The following is a 17,310-nucleotide window of genomic DNA, read 5'->3' on the forward strand; positions in this document are numbered from 1 at the left end:
AAAAAAGCTTCAATACAACAGAATAATATCGGCGTGTGTGTGTGTGTGTGTGTGTGTGTGTGTTGATAACCCTTTGTAAAGGCATCCACATTCACACAGTGATATGAATCATATAGATGCATGATAACAGTACGTCCATGTCTAGTTGTGTCTAACCTGAATGTGTTGAGGCCTACTCAGACCATGGTGAGTTTCCACCCTGACATCCCTTCTCTAATGTCCTCTGTCCTACTTCACTTTCTATACAGTAGATCCCTTCTCTAATGACTTCTGTCCTACTTCACTTTCTATACAGTAGATCCTTTCTCTAATGTCTTCTGTCCTACTTCACTTTCTATACAGTATATCCCTTCTCTAATGTATCTGTCCTACTTCACTTTCTATACAGTAGATCCCTTCTCTAATGTCTTCTGTGTTACTTCACTTTCTATACAGTAGATCCCTTCTCTAATGTCTTCTGTCCTACTTCACTTTCTATACAGTATATCCCTTCTCTAATGTCTTCTGTCCTACTTCACTTTCTATACAGTAGATCCCTTCTCTAATGTCTTCTGTGTTACTTCACTTTCTATACAGTAGATCCCTTCTCTAATGACTTCTGTCCTACTTCACTTTCTATACAGTAGATCCCTTCTCTAATGTCTTCTGTCCTACTTCACTTTCTATACAGTAGATCCCTTCTCTAATGTCTTCTGTCCTACTTCACTTTCTATACAGTAGATCCCTTCTCTAATGACTTCTGTCCTACTTCACTTTCTATACAGTAGATCCCTTCTCTAATGACTTCTGTCCTACTTCACTTTCTATACAGTAGATCCCTTCTCTAATGACTTCTGTCCTACTTCACTTTCTATACAATATATCCCTTCTCTAATGTCTTCTGTCCTACTTCACTTTCTATACAGTATATCCCTTCTCTAATGTCTTCTGTCCTACTTCACTTTCTATACAGTAGATCCCTTCTCTAATGTCTTCTGTCCTACTTCACTTTCTATACAGTAGATCCCTTCTCTAATGTCATCTGTCCTACTTCACTTTCTATACAGTATATCCCTTCTCTAATGACTTCTGTCCTACTTCACTTTCTATACAGTAGATCCCTTCTCTAATGACTTCTGTCCTACTTCACTTTCTATACAGTAGATCCCTTCTCTAATGTCTTCTGTCCTACTTCACTTTCTATACAGTAGATCCCTTCTCTAATGTCTTCTGTCCTACTTCACTTTCTATACAGTATATCCCTTCTCTAATGTCTTCTGTCCTACTTCACTTTCTATACAGTATATCCCTTCTCTAATGTCTTCTGTCCTACTTCACTTTCTATACAGTAGATCCCTTCTCTAATGTCTTCTGTCCTACTTCACTTTCTATACAGTATATCCCTTCTCTAATGTCTTCTGTCCTACTTCACTTTCTATACAGTATATCCCTTCTCTAATGACTTCTGTCCTACTTCACTTTCTATACAGTAGATCCCTTCTCTAATGTCTTCTGTCCTACTTCACTTTCTATACAGTAGATCCCTTCTCTAATGACTTCTGTCCTACTTCACTTTCTATACAGTAGATCCCTTCTCTAATGACTTCTGTCCTACGTCACTTTCTATACAGTAGATCCCTTTTCTAATGACTTCTGTCCTACTTCACTTTCTATACAGTAGATCCCTTCTCTAATGTCTTCTGTCCTACTTCACTTTCTATACAGTAGATCCCTTCTCTAATGTCTTCTGTCCTACTTCACTTTCTATACAGTAGATCCCTTCTCTAATGTCTTCTGTCCTACTTCACTTTCTATACAGTATATCCCTTCTCTAATGTCTTCTGTCCTACTTCACTTTCTATACAGTATATCCCTTCTCTAATGACTTCTGTCCTACTTCACTTTCTATACAGTAGATCCCTTCTCTAATGTCTTCTGTCCTACTTCACTTTCTATACAGTATATCCCTTCTCTAATGTATCTGTCCTACTTCACTTTCTATACAGTAGATCCCTTCTCTAATGACTTCTGTCCTACTTCACTTTCTATACAGTAGATCCCTTCTCTAATGTCATCTGTCCTACTTCACTTTCTATACAGTAGATCCCTTCTCTAATGTCTTCTGTCCTACTTCACTTTCTATACAGTAGATCCCTTCTCTAATGTCTTCTGTCCTACTTCACTTTCTATACAGTATATCCCTTCTCTAATGTCTTCTGTCCTACTTCACTTTCTATACAGTAGATCCCTTCTCTAATGACTTCTGCCCTACTTCACTTTCTATACAGTATATCCCTTCTCTAATGTCTTCTGTCCTACTTCACTTTCTATACAGTATATCCCTTCTCTAATGTCTTCTGTCCTACTTCACTTTCTATACAGTATATCCCTTCTCTAATGTCTTCTGTCCTACTTCACTTTCTATACAGTAGATCCCTTCTCTAATGTCTTCTGTCCTACTTCACTTTCTATACAGTAGATCCCTTCTCTAATGTCTTCTGTCCTACTTCACTTTCTATACAGTAGATCCCTTCTCTAATGTCTTCTGTCCTACTTCACTTTCTATACAGTAGATCCCTTCTCTAATGTCTTCTGTCCTACTTCACTTTCTATACAGTATATCCCTTCTCTAATGACTTCTGTCCTACTTCACTTTCTATACAGTAGATCCCTTCTCTAATGTATTCTGTCCTACTTCACTTTCTATACAGTATATCCCTTCTCTAATGTCTTCTGTCCTACTTCACTTTCTATACAGTATATCCCTTCTCTAATGTATCTGTCCTACTTCACTTTCTATACAGTAGATCCCTTCTCTAATGTCTTCTGTGTTACTTCACTTTCTATACAGTAGATCCCTTCTCTAATGACTTCTGTCCTACTTCACTTTCTATACAGTAGATCCCTTCTCTAATGTCATCTGTCCTACTTCACTTTCTATACAGTAGATCCCTTCTCTAATGTCTTCTGTCCTACTTCACTTTCTATACAGTAGATCCCTTCTCTAATGTCTTCTGTCCTACTTCACTTTCTATACAGTAGATCCCTTCTCTAATGTCTTCTGTCCTACTTCACTTTCTATACAGTAGATCCCTTCTCTAATGTCTTCTGTCCTACTTCACTTTCTATACAGTAGATCCCTTCTCTAATGTCTTCTGTCCTACTTCACTTTCTATACAGTAGATCCCTTCTCTAATGACTTCTGTCCTACTTCACTTTCTATACAGTAGATCCCTTCTCTAATGTCTTCTGTCCTACTTCACTTTCTATACAGTAGATCCCTTCTCTAATGTCTTCTGTCCTACTTCACTTTCTATACAGTAGATCCCTGTATTGGCAGCAACATGTAGATCAGTAGAATAGTAACAATCCCACATGCTTTTGTTGATTGGTTCCCTCTTGTTGGAACACTTTACACTGTGACATCAGAAAGAATACATTCTGGACCAATAACAGGCTTAGTGTTACTAGTAGTCCTATATTTCATGGCTATCAATAATTGATATATTGTATGTATCCCAAATGGCACCTTATTCCCTATAGTGAACTACTTTTGACAATTGGTGCACTATATAGGGAATATGGTGTCATTTGGGATGTACACATTGTCTTAAAAGAGCCTAAGCTTAAAGTGCTTATCTGGTTGAATAACTATCTCTCTCTGTCTTTCTCTCTCGCTCTCTCGCTCTCTCTCTCTCTCTCTCTCAGTGAGAGTAAGAGAGAGAGAGAGGGGAAGACAGAGAGAGGAGGTGTGCTCTAACAGAGAGAGGAGGAGGAGAGAAGAAGAGGTGAAACAGAAAAAGAGAACAAGGAGAGAGAGAGAGATAAGGGTGAAACAGAGGGAAAGGGGAAGAGTGTGAAACTAGAGAGGAGGCGTTCTCTAACAGAAAGAGGGAGAGGAGAGGAGAGCATTATAGTTGTTTTCTAACTCCATGTGGCTCACACTGAGAGTTGTCTCGCCAAAAGAGAGGGAATATTTTATTTATTTTTCTTCTGTTCATGTTATCACCGTGGACCATACAGAATAAAAACCTTGTTAAACTGGGAATTTCTTCAATCTGAATTCAACTGTTAAGCAGATTTAATCTGAGACTGATTCTTCTTGTGGGACTAGTTTTATTAGGATCCTACTAGTTGTCTGGTGTGGATATAATACCAGCCTGTCTTTGAGATGGGGTCCAGAACTCTTCTACTTATTCTGGGTGAGTCTAACCTTGTATATCTTTGGAACTTGACTATCTGTGTGTTTGTGTGTGTGTGTGTGTGTGTGTGTGTGTGTGTGTGTGTGTGTGTGTGTGTGTGTGCATGTGACAGAGTGACAAATAGATAGAAAGGTGGAATTTCAAAATTCATTGCCAGTTATAGTTGAATAGCTACAGAATATTCCAACCATTTACCAACCACAGATACAGTGTGAATGTTACATCCATGGAAACAGTGTGAATGTTACATCCATGGAAACAGTGTGAATGTTACAACCATGGAAACAGTTTGAATGTTACATCCAGGGATACAGTGTGAATGTTACATCCATGGAAACAGTGTGAATGTTACATCCATGGAAACAGTGTAAATGTTACATCCATGGATACAGTGTGAATGTTACATCCATGGATACAGCGTGAATGTTACATCCATGGGAACAGTGTGAATGTTACAACCATGGAAACAGTGTGAATGTTACATCCATGGAAACAGTGTGAATGTTACATCCATGGATACAGTGGGAATGTTACATCCATGGATACAGTGTGAATGTTACATCATGGAAACAGTGTGAATGTTACATCCATGGAAACAGTGTAAATGTTACATCCATGGAAACAGTGTGAATGTTACAACCACGGATACAGTGTGAATGTTACATCCATGGTAACAGTGTGAATGTTACAACCACGGATACAGTGTGAATGTTACATCCATGGAAACAGTGTGAATGTTACAACCATGGATACAGTGTGAATGTTACATCCATGGATACAGTGTGAATGTTACATCCATGGGAACAGTGTGAATGTTACATCCATGGAAACAGTGTGAATGTTACAACCATGGAAACAGTGTGAATGTTACATCCATGGATACAGGGTGAATGTTACATCCATGGAAACAGTAGGAATGTTACATCCATGGTAACAGTGTGAATGTTACAACCATGGAAACAGTGTGAATGTTACATCCATGGATACAGTGTGAATGTTACAACCATGGATACAGTGTGAATGTTACATCCATGGATACAGGGTGAATGTTACATCCATGGAAACAGTGTGAATGTTACATCCATGGATACAGTGTGAATGTTACATCCATGGATACAGTGTGAATGTCAACCCTATCTAATACATGTATAAACTACAAGACTTTCACAAGATGGTGTATTGACAGTTTCCGTTTTAATCCATTTTAAATGCAGACTGAAACACAACAAAATGTGGAAAAGTAAAGGGTTGTGAATAATTTCTGAAGACTCTGTGTGTCTTTACAAAAAACTGAATTTGTCACTTACCAATTGGTTTCCTGTGGAGTGTGTGTGTTCTGTGTACAGGGTGAGATCTGAAAGATTTCAGATAGACATCAGGCCTCACTGAGGGTCTTTGTGATGCAACACACACACACACATATACATACACACACAAACACACACACAAACATACACACACACACACATAAACACACACACACACACAAACACACACACACACACACACACACACACACACACACACACACACACACACATACACATACATACACACACAGACACACACACTCATATACATACACACAAATAAAAGTACACACATGCACAGAACCCAGCTATGACTCATTCAGTGACTCTCCAGATAGCCGACTCGTTTCAGTCCTGTTACTGTGTTGCTTCCTGGAAACAGAGACATTCAGACAGTAATAGATAACAGAACATACCCTGAACATAGTACTACATCCATAACATCCATAACATAACTACCTGAACATAGTACTACATCCATAACATCCATAACACAACTACCTGAACATAGTACTACATCCATAACATAACTATCTGAACATAGTACTACATCCATAACATAACTACCTGAACATAGTACTACATCCATAACATCCATAACATAACTACCTGAACATAGTACTACATCCATAACATCCATAACATAACTACCTGAACATAGTACTACATCCATAACATCCATAACACAACTACCTGAACATAGTACTACATCCATAACATCCATAACATAACTACCTGAACATAGTACTACATCCATAACATCCATAACATAACTACCTGAACATAGTATTTCATCCATAACATCCATAACATAACTACCTGAACATAGAACTACATCCATAACATAACTACCTGAACACAGTACTACATCCATAACATAACTACCTGAACACAGTACTAAATCCATAACATCCATAACATGACTACCTGAACATCCATAACTTCCATAACATAACTGCCTGAACACAGTACTACATCCATAACATAACTACCTGAACATAGCATTACATCCATAACATCCATAACATAACTACCTGAACGTACCTTAAATACAGTAACACATAACATAACATATACTAACTTATAGAATAACATTACATACTAACTTAGTGCATAACATAACATACTAACTTATAACATAACATACTATCTTATAACATAACATAACACCCTAACTTATAACATAACATAACATACTAACTTATAACATAACATTTTAACTTAGAACATAACATACTAACTTATAACATAACATACTAACTTAGCGCATAACATACTAACTTATAACATAACATACTAACTTATGACATAACATACCAACTTAGCGCATAACATAACATACTAACTTATAACATAACTTACTAACTTACAGCATAACATAACAAACTAACTTAGAGCATAACATAACATACTAACTTATAACATAACATACTATCTTATAACATAACATACTAACTTAGAGCATAACATAACATACTAACTTATAACATAACATACTAACTTATAACATACCATACTAACTTATAGCATTACATAACATACGAACTTAGAGAATAACATAACATACAAACTTAGAGCGTAACATAACATACTAACTTAAAGCATAACATAACATACTAACTTATATCATAACATACTAACTTACAGCATAACATAACATACCAACTTAGAGCATAACATAACATACTAACTTACAGCATAACATAACATACTAACTTAGAGCATAACATAACATATACTAACTTACAGCATGACATAACATACTAACTTAGAGCATAACATAACATATACTAACTTAGAGCATAACATAACATATACTAACTTAGAGCATAACATAACATACCAACTTAGAGCATAACATAACATACTAACTTACAACATAACATACTAACTTAGAGCATAACATAACATATACTAACTTACAGCATAACATAACATAACATACCAACTTAGAGCATAACATAACATACTAACTTACAGCATAACATACTAACTTACAGCATAACATAACATACCAACTTAGAGCATAACATAACATATAGTAACTTACAGCATAACATAACATACTAACTTACAACATAACATAACATACCAACTTAGAGCATAACATAACACATACTAACTTACAGCATAACATAACATACTAACTTACAGCATAACATAACATACCAACTTAGAGCATAACATAACATATACTAACTTACAGCATAACATAACATAACATACCAACTTAGAGCATAACATAACATATACTAACTTACAGCATAACATAACATAACATAACATACTAACTCATAACATACCATACTAACTCATAACATAACATACTAACTTATAGCATAACACAACATAGTAGCTAACAGATATTAAGACACTATCTTCATTTAACTGGAAGTCCCAGTGCAGTCAAACATTGGATTTCCCTGTGTTTTAAATTTACAATGAGTGCACAAAACATTAAGAACACCTGTTCTTTCCGTGACGTAGACTGACCAGGTGAAAGCTTTGATCCCTTATTGATGTCACTGGTTAAATCAACTTCAATGAGTGTAGATGAAGGGGAGGAGATAGGTCAAAGAAGGTTTTTTGAGCCTTGAGACAATTGAGACAGGAATTGTGTAAGTGTGCCATTCAGATGGTGAATTGAAGATGGTGGAAAGAGTACCCAATTGTCATACTTGAGTAAAAGTAAAGATAATAAAGATACCTGACTGAGTGAAAGTCCGATACCTGGTAGAAAATGAAAAATGAAAGTCACCCAGTAAAATACCACTTGAGTGACCATTCTAAAAGTTATTGGTTTTAAATATACTTAATTATGTGTCACGACTTCCGCCTAAGTTGGTCCCTCTCCTTGTTCGGGCGGCGTTCGGCGGTCGACGTCACCGGTCTTCTAGCCATCGCCGCTCCACCTTTCATTTTTCCATTTGTTTTGTCTTGTTTTCCACACACCTGGTTTACATCTCCTCTTGATTACTATGTGTATTTAGCCCTCTGTTCCCTCCATGTCTGTGTGGGGTATTGTTTATTGTCTAGGTTGGCACGCTTCCGGCTGGGTTGCGCCGGGTTTTATTTGTACCAGTGATTTGTGGCAGCCGGTACTTTGTACTTGGTTGTTGTACTTTGTGCTGCCTCACTTGTTCTTTGGGCATTTGTTTTTGTGATGCGGTTGCGTTCTGTTCTTACTATTGCCTATGTAAAGTGCTTCTTTGCTCACTCATCTCTGCTCTCCTGCGCCTGACTTCCATGCACCAGCTACACTCACCGCTTGACAGTACGTATCAAAAGAAAATATAATTGCTAACATATACCTAAGTATCAAAAGTAAAAGTATAAATCTTTTCAAATTCCTAATATAAAGCAAACCAGAGGTCATGATAAAACAAAACAAAAATTATGAGAGCCAGGCTATTAATTTGAATTTTTATTCCTTTTTGACCATTTTGATTAAAAACAATAACAGTATTGTACTTCATGATTACACAAAAATAATTTGATATTGAGATAAAAATAGCTCTATTGGACATTTACCAAAATACATTATGACACCTTTGAGAACTGCCAAATTGTCTATAGACACTAAAACTGTCTATAAACACTAAAACTGTCTATACACACACTAAAACTGTCTATATACACGAAAATAGACTATAATGTACACACTAAAACTGTCAATACACACAAAAACTTACTAAACACTAAAACTGTCTATACACACAAAAACTGTCTACACACACACTGAAACTAACTATAAACACACTAAAACGGTCCTTACACACTAAAACGGTCTATATTCACTAAAACTTTCTATTTACACACAAAAACTTTCTATACACACTAAAACTGTCTATACACACTGAAATTGTCTACATACACTAAAACTGTCTATACACACAAAAAAATGTATATACACACTAAAACTGTCTATACCCACTAAAATTGTCTATACCCACTAAAACTGTCTATATGCACTGAAATTGTCTATACACACTGAAATTGTCTATACAAACTGAAATTGTCTATACACACTAAAACTGTCTATACACATTAAAACTGTATATATACACAGTCTGTAATGATACACATTTATTCCATTTTAAATTCAGGCTGTAACACAACAAAATGTGGAAAAAGTAAAGGGTTTTTAATAATACCTTCTGAAGTTTCTGTATGTCTTTACAAAGTTGAATTTGTCATCTTTTGTCCTCCACAGGGAATGAAGTTGGTAGATGACAAATACACATTTTTAAAGACATATGGAGTCTTCAGAAAGTCTTCTCAACCCTTTACTTTTCCACATTTTGTTGTGTTACAGACTGAATTTAAAATGTATTAATGTAGATTTTGTGTTACTTACCTACACACAATATCCCATAATGTCAAAGTGATTTTTTTTTATAGAACATACACGTTTTAAATGAAAAGCTGAAACGTCTTGAGTCATTAAGTAGTCAACCCCTTTGTTATGTCAAGCCTACATAAGTTCAGGAGTAAAAATGTGCTTAACAAGTCACATATTAAGTTGCATGAACTCATTCTGTGTTCAGTGATAAACATGAATTATCATGATGATGTGGCTGGAGACACTTTTCTTCTTAAAAGTCAAATATCTTGACAACTTTACTGCTGACATGCAAAACATAATGACACAAACACCAAAAGATAGTTTTTGAGTGATATTCCCCATTATGTTTAGCAACCTAGTTATAATATCCCTGTCTTCTCTCCTATACTTCAGTTTAGTAACCTAGCTATAATATCTCTGTCTTCTCTACTGTACTTCAGTTTAGTAACCTAGCTATAATATCTCTGTCTTCTCTACTATTCTTCAGTTTACTAACCTAGCTATAATATCCCTGTCTTTTATTTATTTATTTTTATTTCACCTTTATTTAACCAGGTAGGCAAGTTGAGAACAAGTTCTCATTTACAATTGCGACCTGGCCAAGATAAAGCAAAGCAGTTCGACAACATACAAAAACACAGAGTTACACATGGAGTAAAACAACATACAATCAATGATGCAGTAGAAAAAAATAAGACTATATACAATGTGAGCAAATGATGTGAGATAAGGGAGGTGAAGGCAAAAAAATGCCATGGTGGCAAAGTAAATAAAGTATGGCAAGAAAAACACTGGAATGGTAGATTTGTAGTTTGAAGAAAGTTAAAATATAAATAATATGATGCAAAGGAGCAAAATAAATAAAATAAATAAATACAGTAGGGGAAGAGGTAGTTGTTTGGGTTAAATTATAGATGGGCTATGTACAGGTGCAGTGATCTGTGAGCTGCTCTGACAGCTGGTGCTTAAAGCTAGTGAGGGAGATAAGTGTTTCCAGTTTCAGAGATTTTTGTAATTCGTTCCAATCATTGGCAGCAGAGAACTGGAAGGAGAGGCGGCCAAAGGAGGAATTGGCTTTGGGGGTGACCAGAGAGATATACCTGCTGGAGCGCGTGCTACAGGTGGGTGCTGCTATGGTGACCAGAGAGCGGAGATAACGGGGGACTTTACCTAGCAGGGTCTTGTAGATGACCTGGAGCCAATGTGTTTGGCGACGATTATGAAGTGAAGGCCAGCCAATGAGAGCATACAGGTCGCAGTGGTGGGTTGTATATGGGGCTTTGGTGACAAAACGGATGGCACTGTGATAGACTGCATCCAGCTTGTTGAGTAGGGTATTGGAGGGTATTTTGTAAATGACATCGCCGAAGTCGAGGATTGGTAGGATGGTCAGTTTTACGAGGGTATGTTTGGCAGCATGAGTGAAGGATGCTTTGTTGCGAAATAGGAAGCCAATTCTAGATTTCACTTTGGATTGGAGATGATTGATGTGAGTCTGGAAGGAGAGTTTACAGTCTAACCAGACACCTAGGTATTTGTAGTTGTCCACAAATTCTAAGTTAGAACCGTCCAGAGAAGTTATGCTGGATGGGCGGGCAGGTGCAGGCAGCGATCGGTTGAAGAGCATGCATTTAGTTTTACTTGTGTTTAGGAGCAGTTGGAGACCACGGAAGGAGAGTTGAATGGCATTGAAGCTCGTCTGGAGGGTTGTTAACACAGTGTCCAAAGAAGGGCCAGAAGTATACAGAATGGTGTCGTCTGCGTAGAGGTGGATCAGAGATTCACCAGCAGCAAGAGCGACATCATTTATGTATACAGAGAAAAGAGTTGGCCCAAGAATTGAACCCTGTGGTACCCCCATAGAGACTGCCAGAGGTCCAGACAGTAGGCCCTCCGATTTGACACACTGAACTCTGTCAGAGAAGTAGTTGGTGAACCAGGCGATGCAATCGTTTGAGAAACCAAGGCTACTAAGTCTGCCGATGAGGATGTGGTGATTAACAGAGTCAAAAGCTTTGGCCAGGTCAATGAATACGGCAGCACAGTATTGTTTCTTATCGATGGCGGTTACGATGTCGTTTAGGACCTTGAGCATGGCTGAGGTGCACCCATGACCAGCTCTGAAACCAGATTGCATAGCGGAGAGGGTGCGGTGGGATTCGAAATAGTCGGTAATCTGTTTGTTGACTTGGCTTTCGAAGACCTTAGAAAGGCAGGGTAGGATGGATATAGGTCTGTAGCAATTTGGGTCAAGAGTGTCACCTCCTTTGAAGAGGGGGATGACAGCAGCTGCTTTCCAATCTATGGGAATCTCAGACGACACGAAAGAGAGGTTGAACAGGCTAGTAATAGGGGTTGCAATAATTTCGGCAGATAATTTTAGAAAGAAAGGGTCCAGATTGTCAAGCCCAGCTGATTTGTAGGGGTCCAGATTTTGCAGCTCTTTCAGAACATCAGCTGAATGGATTTGGGAGAAGGAGAAATGGGGGAGGCTTGGGCGAGTAGCTGTGGGGGGTGCAGTGCTGTTGAATGCAGTAGGGGTAGTTAGGTGGAAAGCATGGCCAGCCGTAGAAAAATGCTTATTGAAATTATCAATTATAGTGGGCTTATCGGTGGTGACAGAGTTTCCTATCCTCAGTGCAGTGGGCAGTTGGGAGGAGGTGTTCTTATTCTCCATGGACTTTACAATGTCCCAGAACTTTTTAGAGTTGGAGTTGCACGAAGCAAATTTCTGTTTGAAAAAGCTAGCCTTGGCGTTTCTAACTACCTGTGTGTATTGGTTTCTAACTTCCCTAAAAAGTTGCATATCGCGGGGGCAGTTCGATGCTAATGCAGAACGCCACAGGATATTTTTGTGTTGGTTAAGGGCAGTCAGGTCTGGGGAGAACCAAGGGCTATATCTGTTCCTGGTTCTAAATTTCTTGAAAGGGGCATGCTTATTTAAGATGGAGAGGAAGGCATTTTTTTTAAATAACCAGGCATCCTCTACTGACGGGATGAGGTCAATATCCTTCCAGGATACCAGGGCCAGGTCGATTAGAAAGGCTTGCTCGTTGAAATGTTTCAGGGAGCGTTTGACAGTGATGAGTGGAGGTCGTTTGACCGCTGACCCATTACGGGTGCAGGCAATGAGGCAGTGATCGCTGAGATCTTGGTTGAAAACAGCAGAGGTGTAATTAGAGGGCACATTGGTTAGGATGATATCTATGAGGGTGCCAGTGTTTGCGGCTTTGGGGTTGTACCTGGTGGGTTCATTAATAATTTGTGTGAGATTGAGGGCATCAAGCTTGGATTGGTCTTCTCTACTATACTTCAGTTTAGTAACCTAGTTATAATATCTCTGTCTTCTCTACTATACTTCAGTTTAGTAACCTAGTTATAATATCCCTGTCTTCTCTACTATACTTCAGTTTAGTAACCTAGCTATAATATCTCTGTCTTCTCTACTATACTTCAGTTTAGTAACCTAGCTATAATATCCCTGTCTTCTCTACTATTCTTCAGTTTACTAACCTAGCTATAATATCCCTGTCTTCTCTACTATACTTCAGTTTAGTAACCTAGCTATAATATCTCTGTCTTCTCTACTATACTTCAGTTTAGTAACCTAGTTTAGTAACCTAGTTAGTAACCTAGCTATAATATCTCTGTCTTCTCTCCTATACTTCAGTTTAGTAACCTAGTTTAGTAACCTAGTTAGTAACCTAGCTATAATATCTCTGTCTTCTCTACTATACTTCAGTTTAGTAACCTAGTTATAATATCTCTGTCTTCTCTACTATACTTCAGTTTAGTAACCTAGTTATAATATCTCTGTCTTCTCTACTATACTTCAGTTTAGTAACCTAGCTATAATATCTCTGTCTTCTCTACTATACTTCAGTTTAGTAACCTAGCTATAATATATCTGTCTTCTCTACTATACTTCAGTTTAGTAACCTAGTTTAGTAACCTAGTTAGTAACCTAGCTATAATATCTCTGTCTTCTCTACTATACTTCAGTTTAGTAACCTAGTTTAGTAACCTAGTTAGTAACCTAGCTATAATATCTCTGTCTTCTCTACTATACTTCAGTTTAGTAACCTAGCTATAATATCTCTGTCTTCTCTCCGATACTTCAGTTTAGTTACCTAGCTAAAATATCTCTAGATTGGGAACAATTTTGAGATCAGTAGAATATTGAGAATCTCACATGCTGATAGGCTCCCCCTTGTTGGGAATTAATGACAGTGTGACATCAGAAATAATACCAGTAACCTCCTCCAATATCCTCACACCAGCCTCACTAATAATACTAATAATACTCATCATCATCACTATCACCATCATCATCATCACTACTATCATCACCATCACCACTACTATCATCACTATCATCATCATCATCACTATCATCATCATCATCATCATCACTATCATCATCATCATCATCATCACTATCATCATCATCACCATCATCACTTCTATCATCACTATCATCATCATCATCATCATCATCATCATCATCACCATCATCATCATCACTATCATCATCATCATCATCATCATCATCATCACTACTATCATCATCGTCATCACTACTATCGTCATCATCATCATCACTACTATCATCATCGTCATCACTACTATCGTCATCATCATCATCACTATCATCATCATCACCATCATCACTACTATTATCATCATCATCATCATCATTATCATTACTATCATCATCATTAGCATCACATTCATGCCCCCTCCTCTCCCCTGTAACTATTCCCCAGGCCGTTGCTATAAATGAGAATGTTCTCAGGCGATTTACCTGGTAAAATAAGTAAAACAAATAAAAATGAAAAGGATCTTCATCATCCACTGCATTTAAACATGGAAAGATGACTGGGAATATGGACAAATATAAACAGTGTAGTTATTCCCTCCTCAAGGCAATCAAACAAGCTAAATGTCGGTACAGGGACAAAGTGGAGTCGCAATTCAACAGCTCAGACATGAGACGTATGTGGCAGGGTCTACAGGCAATTACAGACTACAAAAAGAAAACCAGACATGTCTTGCTTACAGACAAATTTAACACCTTAAAGGTGGTGAGCACTTATGAGTATTAACCAGAGAGGTGACGTTATTTCTCTAAAATTCAGTATCACAATTTGACCCTAATAATGAATGGAAATATATTAATAAATTAATCAGCATAATATGTAAATAATTAACATAGAGCAAAATTCCAATATAATTAACTCAAATTAACACTGAGCTCTTGAATCTTTATTCTCAAAATAACAAATACAGAGAACCTAACCAAAGCCTCCAACATTACATTTCTGAAGTGACTAATTAGCGACTTTTAACAACTATAAAATGAATAGTAATTAGCGGAACTTGTAAATGAGCTATTGAATAAAGTTCCATAAACCAGATGCTTAAGAATCATTAACCTGAATGTGAAATTAATCAAACACAACAGCAGCCTCTTCGCGCACGTCGCTGAAGGCCACATCCCAATCTTCTGGTTTAGCTGTTTCCCAGAAAAGGCAAATCTATAATCCTGAATGCTTTTGCAGTCGGTACAGGTTATTAAATGTGTGAACTATGGTGAAATAAATGTTTAAATACACATTTTCTGAAACTCACTCCCTAGTCCAGATACTCAGTAGTAGTTGCTACAAGAGATTACCGCATAATCCCAGGTGGCAGCACACCTTTAGCGACAGATTACTGCATAATCCCAGGTGGAAGCACAGCTTTAGGGACAGATTACAGCGTAATCCCAGATGGTAGTGAACCTTTAGGGACAGATTACCGCATAATCCCAGGTGGCAGCACACCTTTAGGGACAGATCACCACATAATCCCAGGTGGCAGCACACCTTTAGGGACAGATTATTGCATAATTCCAGGTGGCAGCACACCTTTAGGGACAGATTACAGTGTAATCCCAGATGGTAGTGAACCTTTAGGGACAGATCGCCGCATAATCCCAGGTGGCAGAACACCTTTAGGGACAGATCACCACATAATCCCAGGTGGCAGCACACTTTTAGGGACAGATTACCACATAATCCCAGGTGGCAGCACACTTTTAGGGACAGATCACCACATAATCCCAGGTGGCAGCACACTTTTAGGGACAGATTACCGCATAATCCCAGGTGGCAGCACACCATTAGGGACAGATTACAGCATAATCCCAGATGGTAGTGAACCTTTAGGGGCAGATTACCTCGCCATCCCAGATGGCAGCACACATTTAGGGAGATATGGAGTGAATTTGGTAAATTCAGGAAAAGTAGGCACCACGAAGACAATCAAATATATGCAATGTGGAGAACAAGTATTTTACTGGTGATTATACCCATGTGTCACAGTTGTCTGAAGGAGCAGACCAAGATGCAGCGTTTGTGTAGTTCCACATATTATATTTGTGAAACTGAATGCAATACACTTAAATACTTGAAACACAAAAACAACAAACCGTGACGCAGAGAAGAAAAACACACTACTCAAAATATAATCACCCACAAAACACAAGTGGGACAAACATCAATTTAAATATGGCCTCCAATTAGAGACAACGACAACCGGCTTTCTCTAATTGGAGGTCATGCCAAACAAACACCAACCTAGAAATACAAAACTAGAAACTAAACATAGAAATACAAAAATGGACAAACACCCCCCGTCACGCCCTGACCTACTCTACCATAGAAAATAACAACTTACTATGGTCAGGATGTGACACCACGGGCCTATAGTACAGTAGCCTATGAAATAGACTGCCATTTCGGATGCACCAATTGTAAAGGAGAACCTTTTTTGCATCCCAACGTGGTCCAGAGTACTGTGGTGTAGGCAGGGATGGGAATGAAGCTAGTCCAAGGCTAGTATTTCTCAGATTTGGCTAGTAGAAAATATGCCTAACTAGCCCGTCTGTGACATTTTGTATTTTTAAATATTTCATGGCACATGTTTTGGACCCGGGCTAGTAATAATCTACCAGCCCGGCTGACAAGTGTCCTTAATCTGTAAATTCCATCCCTGGTTGTAGGCCTGTTCATTCAGATGAAGACCATAGCAAGCAGTTGTAAACAGTTGCAAAACGTTTAGTAACAGAAACATTTTACTCCAAACGAAATTCCCTTTGCAATGAAAATGAGAGTTCCTAAATCAGTCCCTGAATGGGGAAGAATAAAAATAAATAGTATAACTGGCTTCGAAGTCCAGAGTTCAATCTGATGGCTTTAAGACATAAATTATTGTGATGTTGAGTAACAATCCCACATGGTTTTGTTGATAGGTTCCCTCTTGCATTGGCGAAAATCTGATATCAACTTTGGAGGGGACAATTACATGAAATTTTCTCAAGAGCAATTCCTGAGGGGGACACCAAAAGTAGTGCTGTAACACATAGCCTACATTGTAATATGGTAAATGTATATTGAGGAACCAAAGAAATAAGGTGTTTGCCGTACTCCTA

The 17,310-nt window shown here is 37.9% G+C and overlaps 1 protein-coding gene across 3 annotated transcripts in view; it reads left to right on the forward strand.

The window, feature by feature from the left end:
- Positions 1 to 3,788: 3,788 nt before the first annotated feature.
- LOC115147752 (CD97 antigen-like) overlaps positions 3,789 to 17,310 on the forward strand; it is a 101,129-nt gene continuing 87,607 nt past the window's right edge. For 2 of the 3 annotated variants that reach the window (XR_003866489.1, XM_029690046.1), the window contains exon 1: positions 3,793 to 4,181. Coding sequence is in view for 1 of the 3 variants with exons in the window: in XM_029690046.1 (XP_029545906.1) it covers positions 4,151 to 4,181 (31 nt within the window). In the remaining 2 variants the exon portion in view is untranslated. Of the gene's footprint in view, positions 4,182 to 17,310 lie in introns of all 3 variants that reach the window. The other variant, XR_003866490.1, reaches the window with a different exon arrangement.

Source organism: Salmo trutta, chromosome 14 (genome assembly GCF_901001165.1).
Source record: "Salmo trutta chromosome 14, fSalTru1.1, whole genome shotgun sequence".
NCBI lineage: Eukaryota > Metazoa > Chordata > Actinopteri > Salmoniformes > Salmonidae > Salmo > Salmo trutta.